This window comes from Centroberyx gerrardi, chromosome 8, assembly GCF_048128805.1.
Source record: "Centroberyx gerrardi isolate f3 chromosome 8, fCenGer3.hap1.cur.20231027, whole genome shotgun sequence".
NCBI classification, from domain to species: domain Eukaryota; kingdom Metazoa; phylum Chordata; class Actinopteri; order Beryciformes; family Berycidae; genus Centroberyx; species Centroberyx gerrardi.
The window spans coordinates 5,546,461-5,572,014 of record NC_136004.1 but is presented as its reverse complement, the minus strand read 5'-3'; the positions used below and the strand labels follow the sequence as shown (position 1 = coordinate 5,572,014).

The 25,554-nt window shown below is 41.2% G+C and overlaps 1 protein-coding gene across 1 annotated transcript; it reads right to left on the bottom strand.

Moving 5' to 3' along the window:
• Positions 1 to 641: 641 nt before the first annotated feature.
• On the bottom strand, positions 642 to 25,385 carry araf (A-Raf proto-oncogene, serine/threonine kinase). Its single transcript, XM_071911511.2, has 16 exons — positions 25,356 to 25,385; positions 23,059 to 23,272; positions 21,572 to 21,675; positions 17,445 to 17,547; positions 16,984 to 17,138; positions 14,465 to 14,569; positions 14,229 to 14,373; positions 13,816 to 13,843; positions 13,564 to 13,694; positions 12,655 to 12,857; positions 10,914 to 11,090; positions 7,601 to 7,647; positions 6,842 to 6,960; positions 5,971 to 6,102; positions 4,442 to 4,576; positions 642 to 3,040 (listed from the first exon to the last, which is right to left on the bottom strand). The coding sequence occupies exons 2-16, from the start codon at positions 23,167 to 23,169 to the stop codon at positions 2,900 to 2,902; spliced, it is 1,836 nt and encodes a 611-aa protein (XP_071767612.1). The 5' UTR covers positions 23,170 to 23,272; positions 25,356 to 25,385; the 3' UTR covers positions 642 to 2,899.
• Between the last annotated feature and the right edge of the window lie 169 nt (positions 25,386 to 25,554).

Sequence of the window (25,554 nt, the reverse complement as noted above, 5' to 3'; positions counted from 1 at the left end):
AATTATCTGGGGAAAAACATAAAACCTAAAGAACTGAACGGAGGCCTCTGCCTCGCCAACAGTCCATTTACCATGTTGGTCAATAGACAACACAGCAGCTTCTGATATGTGTTAACACATAGGCCTAACCGTGCGTTCACACTGCGAGCAACACCATCAACAAGTCACCAGAAGTCCGTTCATTTCCATGGCTGAAATTTTCGCGGTCATTGGTCGTCAACATTCACTAATTTTCTTTACCCGCATATTCCAATTCAGCATTCCAGCATACATTGCTTGAAGGCAGGGAAACACCCTGGACAGATGGCCAGTCCTTCACAGGGCTTATACAGGTAGGCAGACACCGCTACACATTCATACATATAGGCAATTTAGAGTCTCTAATCCATCTGACTTGCAGGTTTTTGGACTGTGGGAGGAAACCCATGCGAACACAAGTAGTGCACACAGAAAGGGCCGGGGCCAGGAATCGAACACAAGACTTTTTTTGCTGTGATGTGACCGTGCTAAACACTGAGCCACTGTGCCACTCTGGCCATCGACAGTGAATCAGATTTCTGTGCTTCCTCGTTTCCCCGCTGATTAATTTTGTTCCATGAACAATAGTTCTGCCTGGCAAGTGCAGAATGAGAAGAAGAAGTTGATTCCAGCCATTCAAAGCTTCCAAACTCTCTACAACTTTTACTTGTAAGACTACAGAAATAAACGTCTCAAAAACGATGCTTGGAGAACAGTTGCATCCATCGAGTTTTTCCTGTTTATTTTTCAGAAATGCTACCTAATTAGTGCTTGCTAACAAGCTATGTCAAGACATCAAAACAATGTGACGTTCTGAAAGGCAATACCAAAGCAGCAAAAAATACATAATTTGCCTGTTCAAAACTTTGTAGCTGCAGAGCCTGTCGCACCGCCCACAATCGGTCCGAATAGAGCGACCCATCAACCAAGATGCTCGCAGTGTGAATGCACCTTCAACAGCTACAGTACTAGAGAAAAAGTGTATGTATGTATATGCATGTATGTATGAAATATGGTGACCAGTGGCCGTTCCATGGCGCAATGTTAGAGACAAGCAGAATGTAAGCATTGAGAAAATTCTTTTAAGACTAAAGGTTTTTGTGGCCTTACAGACTACAAGAGAAGATTTAATAAAAGATGTTTAAAAATGGTACTGTAGAGGCTACGTGCCACGGCGGTGTGCTCGAGTCCCAGTATGCTCGCCACGGAGGCATACGACAACAAAAAAAACAAACCGTTGTATAGCAGCAATACAACTTAACGTTTATATTCTAAGACTGCATCTTACTAAGGTTTGCCAAATCCTCATTATGTTAAAATGACAATAACTTAAAGAAAACACGATCGTAAGCAAAAAGTCATCTCTTGTCTGCAATCCTCCTCTCTTCTGAAGCTGATGATGACATTGTGGTGAAACTAGTGAAAGGAATCCGTGGGATAAAAGCCTTTAGGCTTCCATTGGCAAGCATGTGTTGGAATGTGGTCCAATAGATCCAGGTACATCAGCTGATTGGGATGGATGCTGAGTGTTATGCTGATGGGTCAGGTGGAGAGCAGTAAGGTGAGTGTGCCTGAGTATGTGAATGTGTTTGTATGTCACTGTGTACTAGGGGCAGACCGATATATCAGGTTGCTTTTGGGTTTTTATTAAAAATCAGATATTAAGCAGTCAGTGTGGTCCACCTCTGATAGGACGGATATGATGCAGTTTGCTTGATTACATATTTACAGTAGAATTGATCAATACTACACTTGTCTATTGGAAGACCTTAACCTGAATTGATTTGACATTTTGATCAGATTCCACAAAAGTACGCATCAATATTTTGTTATTTTTATTCTCCTAGGTCTCAGTGGAGAGTTTTAGTGTCCCACGATGGTCTAAATGCTGTTTCAGAGGCTTTTCCACCCTGACAAGGATAGAACTTTGGGGGAAAATGCTGAATACTTATAATTTTTTGGCATGAAAATGGTCAAATTTAAAGATATTGCATATCGGCACAACATAAAAGGTATCGACAGCTTAAATTAAAAAATATTGATAGCGGTCTTGAAAACCCCATATCGATCAAACCCTACTGTATACACTGCAAAGTATGATAATCCTAACAATTCAATTAAGTATTCAGTCTTAAATTCTTAAACCAATCGAAAAACAAATCCCTTTGGCCTGAGGTAAATGACATTAGAACTTAAGTGAAATTAAAATTTCAGAAATTTTCTTTAGATCAGTGACAGGACCTTGAAATGAGGCACAAAACCTGCTTCAAAATAGTGTCACTTAATTTAAGAAAACAACAAATGGGTTGACCATACCGTGTTGGCAGATTTCTTCCCAGTTGTTTAAAGAAAAATGTTTTAAGACTCAATACAAAATTAAATGACTTAAGATGCATCATTTTGCAGTATATGTGTGCACTGCAAAAAATGCTCATTTTTACATTTTCCTTAAACAAGTCAAAAAATCTCCTAGTAGGGTTAACAGTTTCATTTTTCTGATGCAAATCAACTTGTTTCATAAATTTTTCTCATATCAAGTAACATTATCCTGAAATAACTGGAATGATTCGACTTATTTCAAGCAATTGTCACAAGAATATTTCTTGACACAAGTGACACTGCATTGGAAACGAGTGAAAGTTTCTCACCTCATGGCCCGAAGTTTTTCCACTTGTATAAAAGGAAAACAAGACTTTAAGACTCAATATTAGACTGGAGTTTTTGCAGTGTGTTTCTGGTGGAGTGGTTGGTTGGGGGAGGTGTGTGTGTGTGTGTGTATGGGGGTGGCGGGGGGGGGGTCAGGGCAGCCAGCTGTGGTGGGGGTGGGGGGGTTTTGGGCAGGGTGATGGTCTATCCGCCCGACGGTGGTGTTGGTGGGAGCTCAGAGGGGCATGAGCCGGGTGGTGTGGAACAGGAGGGGGTTCAGGTCCTCAGCGTGGACGGCCCGGTGGAGGGAGGGCTCCGAGGCACTCCGCTCGATTTTTGGCAACAGGTCCTGAACCTGCTCGATGGCTACCAGGATCTGGTGAAGGGCAGAAAGGAAACAAAAAGGAAAAATGGCAATAAGAGATTTGAATATGATGTTCAAACATTTGCTGTGTTAAATATGTCAATCTTACTAGTCAATTAGTCTAGCAAGTCGTTTTGCATTTGAAACAGGAAATTATCGTGTCAGCATAATTTCTCATTTGTTCTGAGAACAATACAAGGATGGATGGATATTGTTGCCATGTAATACACAATGCAATTTAAAATACAAGTGTTGGTCATGTTAAGACATTGCTGTCAGATAATAACAATAGATGACAGCATCTCATTTCTTTGGCAACCCACCTTTAGTTGCATCTTCTAGTCTCATCTTCTTACTTCCATAACTGAGGTGAAGATTCATTTTTGACCTTCACACTGCATATTGTGACTGTTTTTAATCACTCCATATACACTCACCAAGCACTTTATTAGGAACACCATACTAATACTGGGTAGGTATCGCCTTTCAGCTCAGTGTCAACCGGCTACCAAAGTGACATCCGCCTCCAGGTTGGACGTGTTGTGCATTCTGAGATGCTTTTCTGCTCCCACAGTTGTAAAGTGGTTATCTGAGTTACTGCCTTTCTGTCAGCTCCAACCAGTCTGGTCATTCTCCTCTGACCTCTCTCATCAACAAGGCGTTTCCGTCCGCAGAACTGCCGCTCACTGGATGTTTTTTGTTTTTCACACCATTCTGTGTAAACTCTAGAGACTGTTGTGCGTGAAACTCCCAGGAGATCAGCAGTTTCAGAAATACTCAAACCAGCCCGTCTGGCACCAACAACCGTGCCACGGTCAAAGTCACTGAGATCACATTTTTTCCCCATTCTGATGTTTGATGTGAACATGAACTGAAGCTGCTGACCTGTATCTGCATGATCTTATGCATTGCACTGCTGCCACATGATTGGGCTGATTGGACAATTGCATGAATAAGCAGGTGTACAGGTGTTCCTAATAAAGTGCTCAGTGAGTGTATAAAATATTAGAAACACCAGTTTTTTCATGAAAGATAGACCAGGTGAAAACGACAGTGTGATCTCATCGATTTCTCCTATTAAATCCACTTTAGTCACTTCAGAGGGTTCAGGAGGGACATATAACCTTATGACAATTGAGAAATTGATTGTAAACAATTCAAGATAAGCTATGACCAGCTTGGTGTGTTCTGGGAGAAGCCAACATGCAAATTTTTTTATTTTATTTCTGGCACCCAACCGACTGACCGATACTACCTACTGGTTGCAGCTAAAAAAAAAAGGTTCAACTCCCTCTTTAGTACATTCAGTCTATATAGTACAAAGCTATTATGCTATGCCCCATTAAGTATGTACATATGTTATGGGTTTCCGGTTGACAAAAGCTAAACCCATAGTGTGCGCGTTGCTCTCACCTGTGGAAATAGGGGCCTCTCGTCGCGTTTGAACTTCAGGCAGTCGATGATGAGCCTTTTCATCGACTTGGGTGAGGTACTATACAGCTTACTGAGGTCTGGAGACAAGTAACCGCGTCCAACCATAAAGATTATCTGAGAGAGGAAACAGAGGAGTCAGTTACTGCCATCTGAGAGTGCAATAGCTGTTGATGTCTGTGTGTGGTGCCAGTGCCATTAACTTCAGCCTTACTTTGGTTAACAAACAACAGGGTAACAGATTTTGTGACTTGCCAACCGCCTCAAGATCTTGATTTCACACAGTTGGTTAATGTGAGAGGGCCACCAACCGGGTGATCATGAAAGTTTGGAGTGACGATTATTGTCTCAAACAGTTGCGATTAACGATTTAATTGACTTTTCCCCAAGGAGAGTGAGTAATGAATTGGGCACATGAAATAACAGATAAATAGTGAGATACAAAGATCACTAGCCCATCAGGCGAGTGACATTTGCCAAGATGTAAATACACATTTAAGGAGATACCAACTAAATGCAATTTCGCTGCTGCCAAGTCACACTGACAATGAATAGGCTGCTATACAAGCCAATAAGCATCTGTTACTAGGCGGAATTCTACCATGGGCATGCCTTCCAAGGTAAACACAATGACGACAACACAAAGCGCCAACGTGAGAATATCTCCATGTTCAAAACAACAATGGCCACAGTGGTGAATATCGATGTTGCAATTGAAGTAGTTTTGAAAAGACTTTTATTTAATGGTCTGTGCTCGCTCATCATTGGCCGCCCTGAGGCATGGATAATCAATGAAAAAAAGAGGGCCCCGAGATCTACAGAGACCGGCTGTTTGGTGTTGTCGCAGATGGTGTTGTCGCAGACGAAGTCCACATGGCATATAAATGGTAGGCTACTTTATATGGAATCTACCTATTTCACTACATGAGGGGTACAGTGGATAAATTGAATTTGGTCGCATCATTAATATGGGAAGCAGCGTTTACCTAGTTGTTCACCTATTACTTGGCAGATCATGCTGAAATGAAGACTACAGGAAAGAGGTAGATTTGAGACCTTATAAGAGTTGACTGAACTAACCCAAAAGTTTGTACAATTACACCAAGTTGTTCTACTTGTTATGACCACAGTATTGGCCATGTCTTTGCAAGTTGCCCATTTGAAAAGTAATCCCGCACATAAACGGCAGGTGTTTTTAATATATCAATCGACATTGCAGCGGCTTCCCTTGATAACTAGCTAGCTGGTTATCTGAAATCAGTTAGTGTTCGGTTAGTAATTGTCCCCCACAATGAAATCGGGAAGGGACTACTTATCGGCCCTGGCCCTGGCCCGTCCGTCCATCACGCACGGGACGGGAACTAGATTAGTTTTGACTCTCTAAGATATTTGAAGGCCTTGAATTTTGATCATTCACTTTAAACATTTTAAGGCTTTTTAAAAGGACTTTCAGACAGTCTGCATTGGACTGAGTCAGTATTTTGTTAGCACAGAGTAGAGCAGCATGTAACCTGGTCTCTGTTGTTGATATTGGAGTAAGGCAGGGTCCCTGACATCAGCTCAAACAGCACTACTCCGTAGCCGTAGACGTCAGACTGGAACGTATAGGGGTTGCTGTCCTGCATTCGGATCACCTCAGGAGCCTGAAAACACAACAACAAAAACAAATAATGTCCCGTCATAATCACCACGATGTATTAAACACAACCACTTATGCTAATGAGGTCTTTCATTAAGCTAATTAATGCATTAATTATCACATGGATCACTTATCACATGGATTGTATTAATATGAACTCCTTAACTTAGAGCATTATGGAGTAGTTCCAAGAAAATCAGTTTTAATATGCAAATTTATGCAAAAAGGTGTTCCAAAATCTAATCAGATCATCTACTCTATAGGGAAACCTGTGGTGTACGTATGACATTTCTATCATGTATTGCTCTTGAGTTACTGTGTTCACAAGAATGCTTCTACAGACATGGTGGTGTCTGTCTGTCATGTCCTGCATACCATGTACCATGGTGGTGGAATGTAAACAAACTCCATGATTCTCAATCCCAATTAATGTGCTAATAATTTAACTGGCCATGTGAAAGCACATGCTGATACATGTGTATACACCACTTAAAATTTGTATTATTTGTATTATTCCACAGAGGCAGAACACCACGCCTGACATTTCAACATCAGTGCTTTTCAATGGTTGGCTATGGAATAATAAAAACATGTTGAAACAGAGAGTAATGTGTTGGCTAAATGGAATAAGACCTAAACTGTGCTTTCTGAGGGACTAAATGCATGCCTAGGTTGCAGGGTAACTACAGGCTTCTGCAAATCAAAGAATCTCAATTTTGAATCAAAGTAAAAGGGAGTCTTACCATCCACAGAATGGATCCGCTTGGCTGTTCTACCTGTTGAGAGCCGCTCCATCGAGACTTCACTGTGGCCAGGCCGAAGTCACCAATTTTAACAGTCCAGCCCTCGTGGAGAAAAATATCTAGCAACGGAGCTCAGGAAATATGGTAACAGGCAACTAGCATGCATATTCAGGGAAGTGATGAGGACAAAACTTAAAAAAAAGCAGGAAATGATGGGAAATAGGAATTCTCCAATACAAATTATTGGAAGTGTTATTACAAAAGCAAAGGTTGAAATCCTGAACTCAAAAATCACATTCTTGCATATCGTCTCTGACTAATGCCATATTTGTGAAGTCAAGGGGAAGTGCAAATTACCTTCAGAACAAAAGCTCTGTATTGCCCTAGATGTGATTATCTAACATATGGGATTACTTCTGGTATACAGTAGAGGGAAGATGATCAGCAAGTGAAATTAAACTTAGGCATTTATTGCATTTGACAGGGACGAGGGGGAACTGGTAACACAGTTGGAAGGCACTCACATGCAGCATCATCCACACGAACATGTTGCAGAATTGGTGTCAGCATATAAGTAGGTGTTGCATCACATTTGTGGTTAATAAAACCCTTGCTAGCTACAGAACATGGCGTTTATATTTGTTAATGTGGTTACTGGTTGAGTCTACAACAACCCAGTTACAAAGACCTATATAGATCACACACACAGACAGTTTGCAGCAAGCAGTAAGAAATTACCACTGGACAGCAAAAGGATACTGTTTGATTTCAGATCTCGATGAATTATGTTCTTCGCGTGAAGATAACTAAAAGGGAAGCCAAATCAAAATCATTATTTGTATCTGTAGAAGAGAGAAGGCACAGTTCAAGATTTTGAAAACATTAAACCCCACTTACAGCATCCTGCACAAATTTAAAAAATCGCAGTGAAAGGCCAACAATCTTAGGTTTTGTTGCAGTACACTAATCTGGACTAGGGATGTCAGTTTCGGTTAATTTTGCTTTCGATAGGCCGACACCTATTAACCGGTAACTAACCGGTTAATTTTTAAGAAAAAATGCAAAATGACATGAAATACAAGAATGTGGCGCTTTCCTTTTAGTCCGGCGCTCCATTGACTCAACTAGTGCAGTGCCCGTTCGCCCCGCTGCTGCACAGAGCGAGGTTCGCTTGTTTATTCAAAGTTTATTAATAATGAACGTGTCGCGTGTCCAAATTGCACCAAATCCGACACGGCACGTCCTTGGTCCCCAGCAATACACCCGCCAAGTGTGAAGTAGATCAGACGAACGGTTCTCGAGATATGCAAAGGACACACACACTCACTCAGACTCACAGACAGACAGAGATTCCTTGCTTTAGTAGATAGATGAGCTTTGGCGCCGCATTTCAAAGCGCTGTCCATTTGCTGTAATTTGCATATAAATATCTGCACTTGTTATGCACGCCGTGGCGTAGCCCGTTTTAATATTAAGTGCTGACTCCGCCCACCCGGGCCAGTTTCGGCGTACGCCGGTAGCAATTACAAGTGGACCCTATCCTACAGTCCCTGCTCTCAGCGGAGGGAGGGGGGGGCTACGCTGTGTGTGGGAAGCGCTGCGATCATCAGACCTCTCTGGATTAGACAAGCAAGTAGAGAAAACCGGCATCAGCCGAACCGGTTTATTGCCAAATGCTTTGGGATTCAACACTTTAACATTGCTTCCCATGGTCAGAAAAAGTCGCCAGATTTGTCGCTAGTCGCTTTTGAGAAATAAAGTTGCCAGGGGGGTCTGAAAAGTCGCTAACTCTAGCGACAAAGTCGCCAAGTTGGCAACACTGGTGTTTGCAAATTAACCTATAGACCGACATGCGTAACCGGTCAAAAATATTCTCGGTGGTTAACCGATTAACGGTTAACCATTGACATCCCTAATCTGGACGTTCACATAATGAACTGAAGAATGTTAATTGCTTTCACTGCTCAGCCACAACAATGGCTGTGCAATGAAACAGGAATTTGCAAACATGCATTTTTAGCACCTTCAAAGTGACACTGTTAGGGTGTTTTCACACTTGGTCCCTTTCAGCCCTCCAAACGAACTCAGAGCGATTAGTCAGCATTTTTTGCGCATATGTGAACACTCCAGAAGAACTCAGACCCCTCTGAAACGAACCGTACTCAGACCTCCTCGGGAGGTGGTCTGAGTATGGTTCGCTTCAAGTCCGTGTTGCGGTTCGCTTAACCTGTGCATTGTGAACACAAAGCGCTCCAGGTTCGCTTCGCCCTTTGCCATTCTATTTTAGCCCTCTAGGCTTGCCGTAGACAGATCACATGCTATTGCACTGGGACGCTCGAAAAAACAAATAGACAAAATCATGGCCGCTGGTAACGCTAGCAAGACTAGTGGACGAGGAGTAGTTTGGTCCGAGGAAGAAACTACTGCACTTCTCCAAATATGGAGCGAAGAACATATCAAACGGCAACTGTCTACAACGCACAGAAATGCTAAGGTTTTCCTCCAATTTTCAGTTCATATGAAAGCGAGGGGCTTCATTAGGACCGCACTGCAGTGCCGCGTCAACGTAAAAAAAACTTCAAACGTCAAAAGTACTTTACCACACGCGATAAAATGAGAAAAAGCGGAGAATCCTCTGACATAAAAGACACATGCCCCTTTTACGACGAACTGGACAGTATTCTGTGTGGAAGCGCCTGTGCCAACCCTAAAAATGTCATTGAAGGGGGAAGCGTTGACCAGCAGAGTGATGAAGGTATGGTAACGCTAGTTATCTATCTCCAGAGGAACTATAGTGTGAACAGACCCCATCAGAGCTGAAGTGGACCAGAAAGAGAACCAAGTCCTCTTTCAAATGAACTGACAATGTGAACGCAAAAAGAACTGAGTCCCTTTTCTGTTGGTCCACTTTTTGGTCCACTTTAAGAGGACTGAGTTTGGTTTGTTTAAAAAGGACTACCGTATTTCCTCTAATAGTGGCCGGTAGTCAATTAAAAGCCAGGTCTCCAATAAGTGGTCGACACAAATAAAGGCCGGCCCCAAATACAGGCCAGGTAAAAAAACAAAGGTGGATACCGGTAAACTCCTGGTGCCTGTTATATAATGTAACTGTAGTTTGTAGTAACGTACAAGTGCCACAAGATGGCAGTATGCCACAAGATGGCTCGGCCGGTGGAAGTCTCTGGAGCATGCTGTCGTCAGTTACCGTAATTATCGGTAATGCATTGCAGTACCAAAAAAACGGCTACCTAACGTACCCCAACAGAAGCAGATCAGAAAACAAGGAGGCTTCGTACTAAAATATGAGCAAATATACTTATCAAACAGAGGGAATTAGAAATAAAGGCCTGTCTCTAATATAAGCCTGCTTCCAATAAAGGCCTGGTACCCTCTGCAGTTAAGGTAAATAAAGGCCCGGGCCAATATTAGAGGAAATACGGTATATGTGAAAACACCCTTAAAGACACACTACTATCGGTACTGGCAATGTGTTACTTGGTATTGAAGTTGATATCAGCCAAGAGCAAAGTGGCATGATTTTCTGCCTTTTTTTCAGTACTTTACATATCTCTAATGGAGACTAACTGTTTACATCTCCATCAGTTTTGACACCAAGCTCATGTTCCAGTATACAGAGTTCAGTAAAGGATTGGAATATTTTCTCCCCATGCTTTTCATACATACATTTTAACTTGATATGTTCTTAAAATACTGGATTAAATCAGTTGTGTTATTTAATACTTACAAAAGGTTATATTATTTATACTTTATTATTCTTTGCTGTATCCTATTATTTTGCTGCTGCAATAACCCAATTTTCCCTTGGGGATCATTAAGGTTTCTCATCTTATTGTCAGTGAATTTCTTCAAAACTAAACTTGTTTTGATTTTCTGCCTCTTTCGCACCTAGATGTTTCGCACCTAGATGTTACATCTCGACCAAAGTGTCTTAGTCTATGGAAACCACGCGTCAACTGACACTTAACATTCAGCACTCGGAATCTGTATCAGCAGAGTGTAAGTGGTATCGGTGTATCCCTGAAGTGAAAGGGTATCTAGCAGCAGGTCTTACTCCATGCCCTGTGCCGTCTGCCTGGCCACATCAATGCGCCGCATGGTGTCGAACTTGGTCTCTGTGACGTGCAGATGGCGGTACAGGCTGCTGCCTTCGCACCACTGCGTGATGATGGCGAAGTTGGGCTTAGTCATGTAGCCCATGAACAGCAGGATGTTGACGTGGCGAGTCTTCCTGCAGAGAAACCAATGGTAGTCACGTCAGAAACGGCAGCATCTCACCCAGGACTGGATTTGGATGAAGGTTTGCAAATTGTTGTTGTTATAATTCCAAGTTAGATAAATAAAACGTGATGCCAATGTTTTTAACACTTCGAGAAGAAAAGCGGCATGTACCAATTATGTCAAAATGGAATAAAAATGTCCCTTTAAATAGAACAAAAGCATCCCCCCCCCCCCCCCCTTGTGTATTGCATATTTTTTTCTTTTTTGTTTTTCATTATTATATTACATCATCTTCTTTGGCATATATCAGTAGTGTTTTATAGTCATCATCATCTGATCACCCATCTGATCTGATCACTCATCATCACTCATGCATGTTCATTTGATTATTCCTGTCTTCTATTCCCTTCCCATCTTCAGACTGATGCAATGCAAATATTGTTATTGATGCTTAAAATGTTATAAAAAAAAACAACATAAAACCCCATTTGAAATGTATGGGTTATAACATTATTAGTCAATATTATATCAGTTAAAAATATCTTACCCCCCCCCCCTAATAAAGTAATGATCACCAGTTAATGTAATACTGTGATGTTATATTATATTTTCAGGTAACAGTTGTGCGATTTTAGGCCAACTACATGTCTGCACCTCGCTGTGTGTGTGTGTGTGCGCGCGCTCTTTCTCTTTACCTAACTTTATTCTCATTACATTTTCAACCCATTTAGAGGGATATTTTACATTACATCTAACAAGTGACTGCATTACCCATAGGTATGCCTTTATCAAGGTGGTTGCTGTGGTAGCAATGTAATCATTAATGTATCAAGGAAAAAAGAGATGGCACACTCCCTCGTTTCCCATACAATGTTAATATTTAGGCAGCCTGCACAGGTAAATTAACAGCCTGCGAAGTAGATTTTTGTTTTGGATTCATTTCAGGTGCCGTGATGCATGAAATCTGGCAGTTCTCGCCAATGTAGTTGTCAAATAATAAAGATTTAGCCTAAGGCTGTCAAGCGCCCGAAAGCTTGTTAGTGAACTACAATGACCATAACTCATTGCACCTATGACACAGTGCATCTGTGCCGACACAAACTGGATGTAGAGACAATTTGAAATGTAGCTTTGATAATCACATGGAATTACAATTGATTGAGAGACTCCGGTGCCTGAAAAAAATATGAGTTACTGGACTCGCAAATTGAAACATCAATAAAATGTCGTCAATAACCCCCCCATCTTGATGCTGCCGAAGTAAACTGACAATCTGTGGGAAACACTGTATTCTTCTCTCAATTGTGTGACGTTTACTGGCCACCACTGTTTCACTGACTAAAGCCTTGTGCTGAAACGTTGGTGGTCAATAAACATCACATAACTGTGAATAAGTGTGAATATCTTCTATAATATAATATGTTCCTGTTTGAAATTGATATGCTCCAGTTGTCAGCATCTCACTGAGTGCGCGCTCTTTTTCCATCATTTCATTATTCATTTGGCAGAAAAATTACTTTTCCAAATGAAAAAGACCAAAAGGTAATTTGTGAAAAGGAAAAGTGTCTACTCACCGCAAGACCTGCATTTCATTTTTAAAGGCCTGTAACTGCTCAGGCGTTGGCTCGGTCACTTTGAGGATCTTGATGGCCACGTCTCCATGCCACTTGCCCTTGAAGACCGTTCCAAAGGAGCCGGCGCCTATTCTCTTCTGGATGTTGACTTCTCGTGAGTGGACCTCCCAGTAGTAACTTGAGTCTCTGTAGCCGCCACGGTGCTGAAACAATAGAGGATCAATACAATGCATCATATTAGAGGTCCACGGCTCTTGGCTACAACGCTAAGAACAGCTAATTGCATTTCTAAAATTATGACTAACAGCATGGAATAGACTTGGTTAATTTCTGTGCCGTTTTTGACTGGGATCATTTAATCACTGATACATCGGAACAATTTTGATTTTAGATAATGTTAGTTTGTTAGCTAGCTAACCATGTTTGTTAACCATGTCTGTTTTGTTGATCAAACATGCCCATTAGCTAACCTTATGCAGCTAGCAGTGGCTAGGAGCTACATGTTAAATTCACATCAGTTGCTTTGCTCAGTTAGGTTGCTGGCTGGTCAACTAGCTAACAAAGGCAAAAACCAACCGTTGACTTCACAAACTACAGTGTTTTGGAGAAGAGACTAGGACTAAAGGCAACACAGTTTACGGTCACAGTAACCTACATTTGGAAACAAATCTACATGCACCTTATCAGACTATTTATTTTAATTTATAATGTTACTGAATTGACCTGCACCCACATCACAATAACAAATCTTATTCAGGTATCTCCCTCTTTCTAGCCTTATTATTATTACATATTTAGCCATTATTCGTGCACAGCGAATTTGCCAATGGACCTTCACGATGGTGCCAGCCATGCTTACTGCAAAGCCTCTTTACACCTGCAATTAACGCCTCTCTGAAGACAACGTACCACTTTCTTTTTGTCGTCAGACGAGGAGGGCTTGCGCTCCTTGTGCTCTGAGGGGGACTTGGGTGGTTTCCTCCCTGGAGAGCCGAGAGAGGAGGGCGGGCTGGTGGAGGGCTTCGGCGAGGGCTCAGGACCTGTGGAAATGCCAGACAGCGCAACAAGAGATGAGCCCAAAAGGAGAGTAACAACACCATATGCATTACAAAGGAAGACTGACTCTGAAATGTAAGTGAAAAAAAAAAATCTAAATCATACCCATTGTATTGTTGAGTTTTAGTGCTTCCTAAAAAGAGGAGAAAAACAGCATAATAAATTTACATTTGATCGCTTAATACACATAGCTTAATACACATAATATGGACATTGAGCTCCATGCATTCACACTGCAAGAAACACGATCAACAAGTCACTAGAGGTCTGAAGTAATTTTTTTGAGTTTTTTCTGTTTGCTTTTGATGAATGCTACCTAATTAGCGCTTGCTAGATAGCTATGTTAATACCAAAGCAGCGAACAATACACGATTTGCCTGTTCAAAACTACATAGCTGCACGACACCACTACATAGATGCAACCGGATCCTCCTGTTCCGAATAGCGATCCCTCAAACAAGTTGCTCACAGTGTTAATGCATGGTTAGTCTACTAATGTTGTGCACTCTCCAACTGACCTCTATGATGCTAGCACCAGCAGGGCCCACTGTGCTGACCATATGAACGTTGGGAGTGGAGGTAGAGCGATGCCTCTGTAGAGACTGGCCTTCTCCACCGGGCATGGGGAAGCGAAAGGCCGAGGTCGGGGACAGGAGCCCCATCCTATTAGTACATGCAATCAAGAGTGAATTAGCCACAGAAGACCATGCTGTCGTTCACATATGAATCACATTTGTTGTGTATGGGAGCTTACCCAGCGGGCTCTGGGGTTAAGGCTATGTCGCTCTGCGATATGGAATTATCTGGCATTAGTATGGATATCTGAGGGTACTCATCTGTGCAGGGATTGGGATCACACCTGGACACAGTGCACAGCACAAATGAAAACATATGGGAACAGTGATTGGACAAGGACATGACATGAGACACATGATGAAACAAGGGATCAGACATAGGGCACATGTGTTTAAGGGCTCCCGGTTGTCTGGTGACATACCGGCTATGTGGAGTCAATGCACAGTTTAAAACTGGGCCCTTAAGGCAGTTGACCTGCATCAGCTGAATCAGCAGTGTAAACTGGCCAACACCCAAAGCAGAAAGACACAATGTGACAAGTAAACAGTTCAATGGCTAAATATATACACATTTTGTCTGCAGTGTAGAATCTTCTGTTTTTATCTCAGCTTGGGTCAGTAGAGCACTTTTGTTGGGATCTAGCAGCACTTGGTGAGCTATTTGTTTGTTACTGTGCTATCTTTCTGTTTTAGTTAAATCTGTGTTTAATTTGAAAGTGTTTGGTTTGGTGCTGAGTAGTTTCGCTGAAACTAGTTTAGGTGAAAGCAGTTAAATTTCAAAGTGCTTGGCTGGGGAAGGCCAGTTGGTGTTCAAGTGGTTGTTAATTGCTGGGAGTGGCTTGAGCTCCTCACCTGGATACTTAAATTGAACTAATTGTGTGTTGAAGTCAGTACACATTTTGTCTGCAGTGTAGAATCTTCTGTTTTTATCTCAGCTTGGGTCAGTAGAGCACTTTTGTTACTTGGTGAGCTATTTGTTTGTTACTGTGCTATCTTTCTGTTTTAGTTGTCGTTTTAGTTTTAGGCCATGTGATCTACTCTCATGGCTTCTATCACTGCTATGCCGACGACACTCAACTCTACCTCTCCTTCCCCCCCTCAAATACACAAATTGATGGACGCATCTCCGCATGTCTCAAAGACATCAGTGCTTGGATGTCTGTGCACCACCTCAAGCTCAATCTTGAAAAGACGGAGCTGCTCTTTCGCCCATGGAAAGATTGCCCTCTCACAGACCTCTCCATCTCCACTGAAAACACTACTGTGTTGCCCTCTCAGACTGCCAAGAACCTCGGGGTGATCCTGGACAACCAGCTGTCCTGCTCTGCCTACATTGCAGTGACAACCCGCTCCTGTAGGTTCTCCCTCTACAACATCCGCAAAATTTGCCTGTTCCTTACGAGGGAAGCGGCACAACTCCTGGTCCAGGCACTTGTCATCTCCCGCCTGGACTACTGCAACGTTCTTCTGGCCGGGCTACGTGCCTCTGCCATCAGACGTTTACAGCGCATTCAGAACGCTGCAGCCCGTCTGGTGTTCAACCAACCAAAATTCTCTCACGTCACTCCCCTCTTCCGGTCCCTTCACTGGCTTCTCATCTCTGCACGCATCAAATTCAAGACACTGGTACTTGCCTACAGGGCAGTACATCAGACTGCCCCTCCCTATCTGCAATCTATGGTCAGGTTCCAAACCTGACCATAGAGCTCCCCCCTTCTGTCAGAACGGCCGAATCACTGCCCATCTTTCGGTAGAGACTAAAGACACATCTCTTCAGGTTACACCTGGACCCTTCTTGAACTAACCTATCTTCTTACCCTTCTTAAACTTAAAAAAAAAAAAAAAAATTCAACGAATGCTACTTATTCCTATTAAAAGTCTTAGCTGATGAAGACTGTGATGCACAGTTGGTTTTACTACTGTTGACAAAATGTACTTACTGTAAGTCGCTTTGGACAAAAGCGCTAAATGACATAATGTAATATATATATAAAAAAAAATACATTCAAGGGGAGCTCGCACTCACAAATGTTAGAAAAAAAACTTCTCAAACCAAAATGTTAAAATGCAAGTTACCTTTTTTTTCTCATCTAATGAATAAAATGCACCAACGATGGAGTAACTCCAACACATTTTACACTTCTCCACTTGAGCATATGTCTTTTTATTGGTCAGGTGCAGAATAAATAAGGTTCCTTTTGAGAGTGCAAGCTCCCCTTGCATTTATTTCTTCATTGGATTTTTGGGCCTATACACCTCTTTTTACATGTCCATCTAGTACAATAGTCGCAGACTGAGTTTGTGCTATTCTGATCAAGTACATCAAGAGAAACATTCAAACTCCATGTACATTTCCTTATCTATTCCCGAAGAATGTAAATATTGATGTTGCTGTTTAATTGGGGTCCACAACATCAAAATTAGGCATGAATTCTTGGAAAGGGTTAAGTTATCTAAACTAGATTTTCTATAGTAGGCTACATTAAAACTGCATTCAGATGCAGATATGCCCTTGGTTCGCTGTCATGTTTATTTTGCTGCCTCCTGTTTAGGTACTTGAATATGGCAGTATACTCTGCCCTTGCTGGTATCTGCCCTCATATGAGCAGGAGGGTGCCGTGTGCCTTTAAATGAGTACACCCACTAATAAACTGAACAGACTCACTGCATGGCACTGAGCATTTCTTCGCCAACTCACCGTTTGGTCACGGTATCCATGTCCAAGCACACAGTAGGGACCTTGCTGCTGCAGTGCTGATGAAATTTATAGCCGCATGTCTGACATCTGAAGCCATTAAAAAGAAACTTGTGGCAAAAGTCACAGTAAGCCAGCTTGAAGAAGGTTTTCCGTACCTGCACAGATAAACAGGTCAGTGTTCACCTCTGTATCAACAATGTTTAATTATAATTTCAGCAATAAAGAACAACGCTAACATTCCAAAATCTCCAAACTTAGCATTGGTGATTTTCATATTTTTACTTGAAGTTAAAGTGTACATAGTGTTAAGTTTGAGTATGTTCCATGACCCCATGGGCAACAAATGCGTAGAAACCAATTGGAAAGTAGAATTTTTCTAATTCCTGAAAAGTTCACATTTTGGAAGTATGAAGTCTTCAATAAACTAAAATAACATGGTACATTCGTTTGCAGCTACTTACGAAGTTGTGCATGGTGAGGGGGACATCATCCAGAACCTCGACCAGAAGCTCCTCTCCAACCAGAGGAGTGATGTCAGTGTCCCATTCTGTCAGTCTCTTACGACTGGAGAGAGCAAGACAGTACAAAAACAAAGGTAAAAACATTAAGTGAGAGAAACAGGGTTCCAACACATTTTCCATTTCAAATATGTATGATTGATCAACATTACACTGGTTGTCTATAGGAAGCCGTCAACTTGAATTGATGTGACACTTGTGTGAACATTAGGGTTGTGCGATGCCCAACATCGTCCACTGAAACATGTCCGGTGGCATCGGGAGCAGCAGGGAGCCCAAGGGACCTTTGTTCCCTCAGCCTGCCAGCTAACCTAGTAGCTGAAGTTTTGGAGTAGTGCCAATAATTTAGGATTTCTTCTTAAAAATAGTAACTGTTGTATTAGAGGTCTTCACGGGTCTACCCGGACCCTAGGATCCGAGACCCGACCCAAGTGTTTACATGAGCGCTAAATATAATGATCGCATTAAGATGTGCGTTTACATGCTCCACAGTATGTAATCAGAATAAAAGTTTCTGACATGCGCAAAACACCGAATCCAGCACTCTAACACGGGCTTACGTTTTTAAAAGATGGACCTGCGTCGGTTATTTCTTTACTGCTGTTCTTTCTGATGAAGCAACAGTTTTATCAAAACATACAAAAAAAGAGTAACGTAATTGACGTTACTTACGTTAAATGCGCGAGCATGTGCAGAAAGAGGCGAGATAAGGAAAGTGATCGGAATGAGTGTTTACATGACGAAATTTTATCCATCGACCGGATTATGAAAGGGTTATACCACCCCTCTCAAACGGAATGAAATTTCATTCGGATCGGCCAGTTTATTCTGATTGAGGTGTTCATATGAGGCATTTTTATTCTGATTGGGCTACTATTCTGATTAAAAGGCTCCATGTAAATGCAGCTACTGTCATCTACTGGACAAACTGTAGAACGGCACAACTTGGCAAGTCTTTCTGTTATTTTGATCTCCTTTTATTAGGCTACCATATGTTGTATCCGACATGATAAACGTTTTTAGCAGTAGAACGGCATTTTTAGTAGCAATTTTAATTACCGGGTTTGTCGGGTCCATAAAATAGACCTGAGACCCGTCTCGGGTCTCGGGTCTCTCTCTTCTTGGACATGCACCGGGTCGGGTCTGTAATATCTCAGGCAAAAACGGGTCGGTATATATATATTTTTAAAAATTATCGGGTCCAATCGGACCTCAGAACGAATTTCCCGGGTCCATTAGGGTTCGGGTCCATCATTTTGGACCCGTGAAGATCTCTATGTTGTATCCCTAACTACACACACTTCAGTGATGTTTTGTCAATGCTAAAATATTTATAATTTGGGAAGACGTCTGGCCTTGGAAGAGGCGGCTGCCTGACAGGCCTGGAACAGAAATCCCTCAGGTGCGGGGATTGTGAGAACGTTTTTTAACTTAAGTCTGCTGCTTTCATTTTTAAAAGTTTAAAACTTAAACAATGGTCAGCTTATTACTCTGCTGCAAGCTGAAAAACTGAATGTTCTCTTTTATTAAATTTAAAAAAAAAAAAAAAAATCATCAGCAAAATATCAACATTGTCAAAATGCCTGAAAATATTGGGATATTCTTTTTAGCCAATATCACCCACTCTAACCACAACTACATAAAATGTGATGTGTGATATATGTATTGGGACTAGACAGCAATATTTTTCCAGACTTAATATGCAATTCCCATACTATTAAGACCTTGGAATTATAAAATCTATTTTCTGTACTTTTCCAGACGTGTGTAGGAAGACCTACTGACACTGACCATCATCTCATAAATATGCAGCAACGGTGAACGTGTCAACATGGGAGCAAATATTGGAGACACTCATCACTGCTGGACATATTCTTCATGTTCTATTAGTAATTATTGAATAATAATCTTAGTCTACTCTCTAGTGTGATCACAACAAAATTATGTTTTCTGTATTACCTCTGCCTTATATATATATATATATATATATATATATATATATATATATATAGATAGATTAGGGCTGCACGATATATCGTTTCAGCATCGTCATCGCGATGTGTGCATGCGCAATAGTCACATCGCAGGACGTGCGATGTCAAGCAAATTAACTCAAACACGTCATGCTACAACTTTTTTGCTGCTTGATACAAAAGGAAAACTTGCACGGTTCTCATTTTCCATGACTAATCTACAAGAGAAGTCTGTCTGATATAACATAATTTACTCCGATTTAAGGGTTTGTTGTAAGAGTAGCGTATGTTACCTTTCCAGCTTTCGCGGCTCCGAACCGTAGTTGGGAAGCCTCTGGTGTTGTGCTAGCCTACTTTAGCTTAGCCTGGCTCATAGCTGGTAACAAGCTTTTTACTAAGAGTCCAGACCAACTCTGCAGTGGAGAACTGGCACTTTATTTCGGTACAGCAGCGAACATAATGCACGTCCTCCCGGTGACGTTCTAAGCTCTTTTCCCGCTAACTATGGTAACTTTACTCACTTAGCATCCTGCAACTCACTCTGGCTGCGGCTAAAAACACACTTCCTACTACGTCACCCGTGCAGGTTACCCACAAGGCCACCTTCTTAAAGGGGCAAGGCTTGATAGAGCTATTCAAGTCATTTGGTGAAAATTCCTGTATTTTTTCACATCGCAATATATATCGCAGAAAAAAAATATATTGCAATGTCAGTTTTTTTCAGTATCGTGCAGCCCTAATATATATATATATACACACACATTATATATATATATATATATATATATACACACATACACATACACATACACATACATACATACATACATATATATACACACACACACACACACACACACACACACACACATATATATGTGACGCGTTCTATCATTTTCAGTCGGAAGTCGCAACGGCGCATTTGTGGATAAACGTGATTTTATGAGAAAAGAGCGATTTTTGGCTGTTTTGGGGTTTCATCAGATTTTAATAAAATAAAGCCTTGGCTTTCATTCTGTGTAAAGATTATTGTGAAATTCAAACGCTAAATATAGTTTTGAAGCTCATAAAGGTAGGGTGACAAGCAGAACTACTAGCTTAGTTTGTCAACAAAGCTCGCATTCCTCATGTTGCCAGGTTCGCGGTTTTCAATGTACTTGGAAATGTTATAAATGCTGTAGGACTTAAAACGCTGTTTATAAAGTTTGTCAGGGTTGTATTGTGGAGTTTTGTTATTGGTTTGTTATTTTGGACTAGTTTCATTGATCATTGGGCTGTTTATGGGTTGGGTTTAATTGGCACTGGGAGGGTTTTGTCGCCAAGAACCTGGCAACACTTCTCCCCGTCCCTCTCTCCCCTTACTATGTGTCCCTTAAAATTATGAATGAACATCTGCATAGTAACAGGTGTGTGTGTGTGTGCGTGTCTGTGTATGTATGGGCACTCAAGACTGCAAATGTAATGTTAGTATGTTATGTTATGTTTGAATGATTTCTTTATTTGAATAAATGTCTCAGAATTTACTTCAAACTTTGAGGCCCTTTTTCTCAAAAACAGTTTGGAAACAGTCAAGACATCAAGGGGTGCATCTCACTCAATCTTTGGAGTACAAAGATCATTTTGATATCACCAGAAAGCTTAAATTCTCCTCTTTCCAACAGTTTATTAAACTCAAAATGGTTTGAGGGGTCAATGTGACTGGAAATGATAGAGCAGGTCACATATATATATATATATAATGAAATTATTTTAACAATTGGATGGTGTGCATGATTGAATGTCTCCATTGATGGGGTCTCTGAGATATGAAAATTTATCAGAAATATAAGGATGATGTATGACTTGCATTGTGTATTGACTGTGAAGGAAAAAAAAACACACAATCACCAAGTGGGTGCGCATCAGACTTCCTACTCTGCCTTCAGTTCTAAGATCTTACAAATACATCAATAAACCATATTGTACGATATGTAGATCTGTGACTCACAGCAACTGCTTGCTGCCGCCCGTCTATCTTCAATGTAGGCGATGTGGAATGCAACCTATTAGCCCTATATGGAGTGGGAGAACATTCAGTAGGCAATGATGCAATCTTACCCTTCTAGCAGGCGAAATACAGCGCAGCAATCCTGGCTTAGGCCTCTCACTTTGAGCGCTTTATCTAGACTCTCGTACACAGTCTGTCCTTGGCGAACATTTACCTGAGAACATGAAACAATATTTGAACATGTGTGACTTTGAGATGACATTCAATGGCCACATACATAAAGATAGTAACAAGGAGGCACATCCAAAATACTGACTAAGTGTTTGATATAAAATCCAACAGAAAAAAAGCAAAGACGCCCACACACTGAATAAATGTTCCCTTGGCGGATTATTCACGTTTTTACCTCAACTGTTCTTCGTCAGACATACAATATTGCTGGAAAAACCACCAGATATATTTTCTCACAACCATGCCGCATTCACATTGTGGCCAAAACAACAACAAAAAAAATGCCATACCAGTCAGCATTGTGGGATGTCAGTCAACCAAAATGGCAAACTGCCGGCTCATTGCCATGGTGATTTTGATAATCACTATGGCAATTCTGTGTGCATTTATACAATAAAACCCGATTTGGTAAATAGTATTGTGTGACTGTCAGTTTCATTTCATTTCATGTCATGTCTAATAGATTATATTTAGCAGAAATAATTAAATATGATTCCTAACATAAATGAATAGCAAGCCAAGCAGGGAACTGGAATGGTGCAGCCAAACCAAAATTGGCAGTACATCTTTCTCCCAGAAAAGTTTTCCTGGATTCCAAAATGGTCAGTTAGTCAGAAGAAAGCTCTTGTGTAATTGCTTTTTTATCTTCGCTGGACGAGGAAACGAGAGCTGCTGCAAAAATGCATGTGGGTACATCCATTTTGCAAGATTTTTTCAACTCTGGGGTTGTCTTCAGCACCGCAGCAGAAGTTGTGAAAATTCAACTTCTGTCGCCAAGTTCTACCAGCAACTTTGTGCCAGTGTTGGCCGGGTTTTCAGTCGTTCTGCTTTTGAAAACAATGTACATCCAGCTTGCTGTCTACCTCATACCACCACAATGTGAATGCGGCATTAGAGCACAGAGATATGGCTGACACAGAAAACATACAGTCCTCCACACAATTCAACTACTGTGCCTACTGCATCATTAATACTAATGTGACAATTTAGAGCAATGCTACCATGACAAATCTAACATTGATTAGAACAAGAAAACACTGCAATCATGGCTATGTTTGACAGAGGAATTATAAACCTAATAATTGAAAGATGGAGGCAGGCACCATCTGGCAAACGCCAACTGTCCACTGGCTTACTCATTACCAAGTTGTGAAATATAGCAAGCTTTGTGAGAGTAATTACACTTACAAGCAACAGTGTTGGCAAAATTAACTCTTTCGTAGAGGTGATGATTGCCATGCATCACTTATTAATCAAGCTACAACATATTCATATTTTATTTGTTCAAGAAGCCTGTTAGAGCTCATTTTTCCAACACGAGTTAGTGCATCATTGATCTTGTGTAGAATGCAGCTGAGCATCTCACCACTGTCCTCTGTTTGTTGGGGAGGAAGACGCGGATGGTGCCCCCACCTCGGGGCACATCCTCCGGACTGGTCTCTCCCGAGGAGGAATAGGAGGAGGAGGTGGAGGACATGATGAGTGGCAGGAGGAGCTGGGGGAGGCAGCGCTAAGACACCACGACCTCAGGAGAGCTTCATGCACCGGGGATCCAGGAGAGTTAGCCCTTTATCTAGAACCTGCGACACCACAGATTTTAGTTATGACACTATTAAATCACTTACGTTAAAATTAAAAAAAATAAATAAATACATTATGGAGGTGATGCAGAGGACAATAATGCATTTGCCATCCTAGACGCCATGATAATAAAATGAGCTAAGGGTGTAGAGGCTCCTACTCAAAGATTCTGTAAGAATCCAACATTTTGAAGAACTACTGATGCTTTAAAATGTATATTGTTATCCATCCCCAATTCCTGGAACCCAACTCCATTTGAAAATCTGGCAATTTAATGTGGTCTTGCTTATCAGCAAACATGACTTAAAACAGTTAATTTGTGAGGGCCAAACTGGTAAATTCAGCAACCACATTGATCCACCAAGTAGCAATTTATTTCAATTAACTTGTAGAATTAGTTAACACTGTTCGGTACCGGCCGCCCACAGTGTGTTTTGGTGGAGGAAGATTGTGGAAATAATAGACGAACCAATCCTAAAGGTTGAAATTGTACTGAAAAAAGGTCATGTTCTACCGGATATGCCAATAAGCAAGACAACACTGCCAGATTTTTCAGTCAACTTTTCTGTGATGTTCTCTCCATACAACAGCGAGTGGAATGTATCAGGGATAATTGTATAATATTTTCTCCAGTAACATTACCTATATTTTAACAACCAGCCCTGTTAGTTATTTGCCATAGAAGACAATTTATGTTCACAAAGGCAAGGAAAAAGTAGGCTGTCAAATCAGATTACTAGCAGAGTGTCTGTTAACAGTGTCTGTTGACAGCTGTTAAATGTGTGTTAAAATGTGTGAAAAAAAATAAAATTGAAATGAGAATAAAAATAGAGCTCTTAAGGAAGCAGTGCATCTCTGCTAACCCCGATAAGCGCCGCTCTCTCTCCTATGGAGACTATGTCACGCCAAACTCCATTAAAAAAGTCTAATTGCTTAATGTGGCCTTGCTTATCGGCAAAAAATCATACCTCGCAGAACACAAACGAAGACCTTTAAAGAATCAATAAAGTATTTTAGTAAATTCGGCATACAAGTGATCCACCAAGCAGCTCTTAATTTCAATAAAACCGCAACTTTTATAATTGATTCACCTGTTATTTCCACAATTTTACTTCCACCAAAACACAACTTGGAGGGCGGTAGCGAGCCGAATGGACCATTTAAAATGTAAGATTGTATTCAAATAAAATGTTTTTTTGTTGAATCATTTCTATGACGAATAAGACCACAAGGGGTTGTAAAAGGTTTTCAGTCATTTTCTCCCAGGTGTGAACGATAACGCAAGGAAACATTATCCGACTTTTGAATAGTTTGGCGTGTCGTTTAGAGAACGGCACGTATCGGGGCAACATCTGTGTGTTTAGCGCTGCAGACAAACGGCAAAGATGTTTCATAGCTTGATACCCAACACAACAAATACTAGTCTATGTGATATAAGTGTAAAGCTGCCAGGCCTAAATTTGTGTTGAAATTCCGCGCTGACAGTCAAAGTTGCAAACTAGCAAACTTGCTAACTAACGTTACTCGTATGATGCTAATGTTAGCTGACGTTACGTTAGCCAGTTAGCTTAGCATGGGATTTGACTGCTGTGCAATATGACATTTCGAATTTTAGGAGGCCATGTTTGTCTCAGTGCTCCAGTGAGAAGACGTTAGCCAACTAGCCAACTACTTTTAGTGATAGTTTGATGGAGTGACAATATCATGTCGACGATGCAGGGTTATCAAAAGCTTTTTAGATTCCCGTCAGATGTTTACCAAGCTCGATTTGAGGCGGTGCTAGCTGGCTAACTGCAAACTTGAGGGGAAGGGGATTATCTGGCTAACTCGGTGGCTAGCTAGCTTTACTGGCTAGAGCTTTAATGCTAACTCTAGCCAGCTAACGTTAGCCAACTTGGGGGGGTTTACCAACGCGTCAGTTTGTCAGCTACTTCTGGTGTCTTGCTAAAACTCACTTATAATGACTTATTTGACTGGGATGCGTATAACAGCACACACTACACTGACATTTACCAGTAAATGAGCAAAAACACCCATCAACAAACTGTTTTAATGCAGTTTGGCTCTAGGTTAAACTCTTACCTGGAGCAGCCATCTTGAATCCTCTCAATCTGAAGTCGGATCTGTCAAGAATTTCAGGGAAAGCGGAAAACCTCCGCAATGCTCGTCCCTCATTGGTTAATTCTTGTAGCTAAGCCCTCTCATTGGACAGCACAAGCGGTACATTTTTAAGGGGTGGGATTTGTAAGTAAACAGTTTTCTCAGTTAAAGGAACTATATT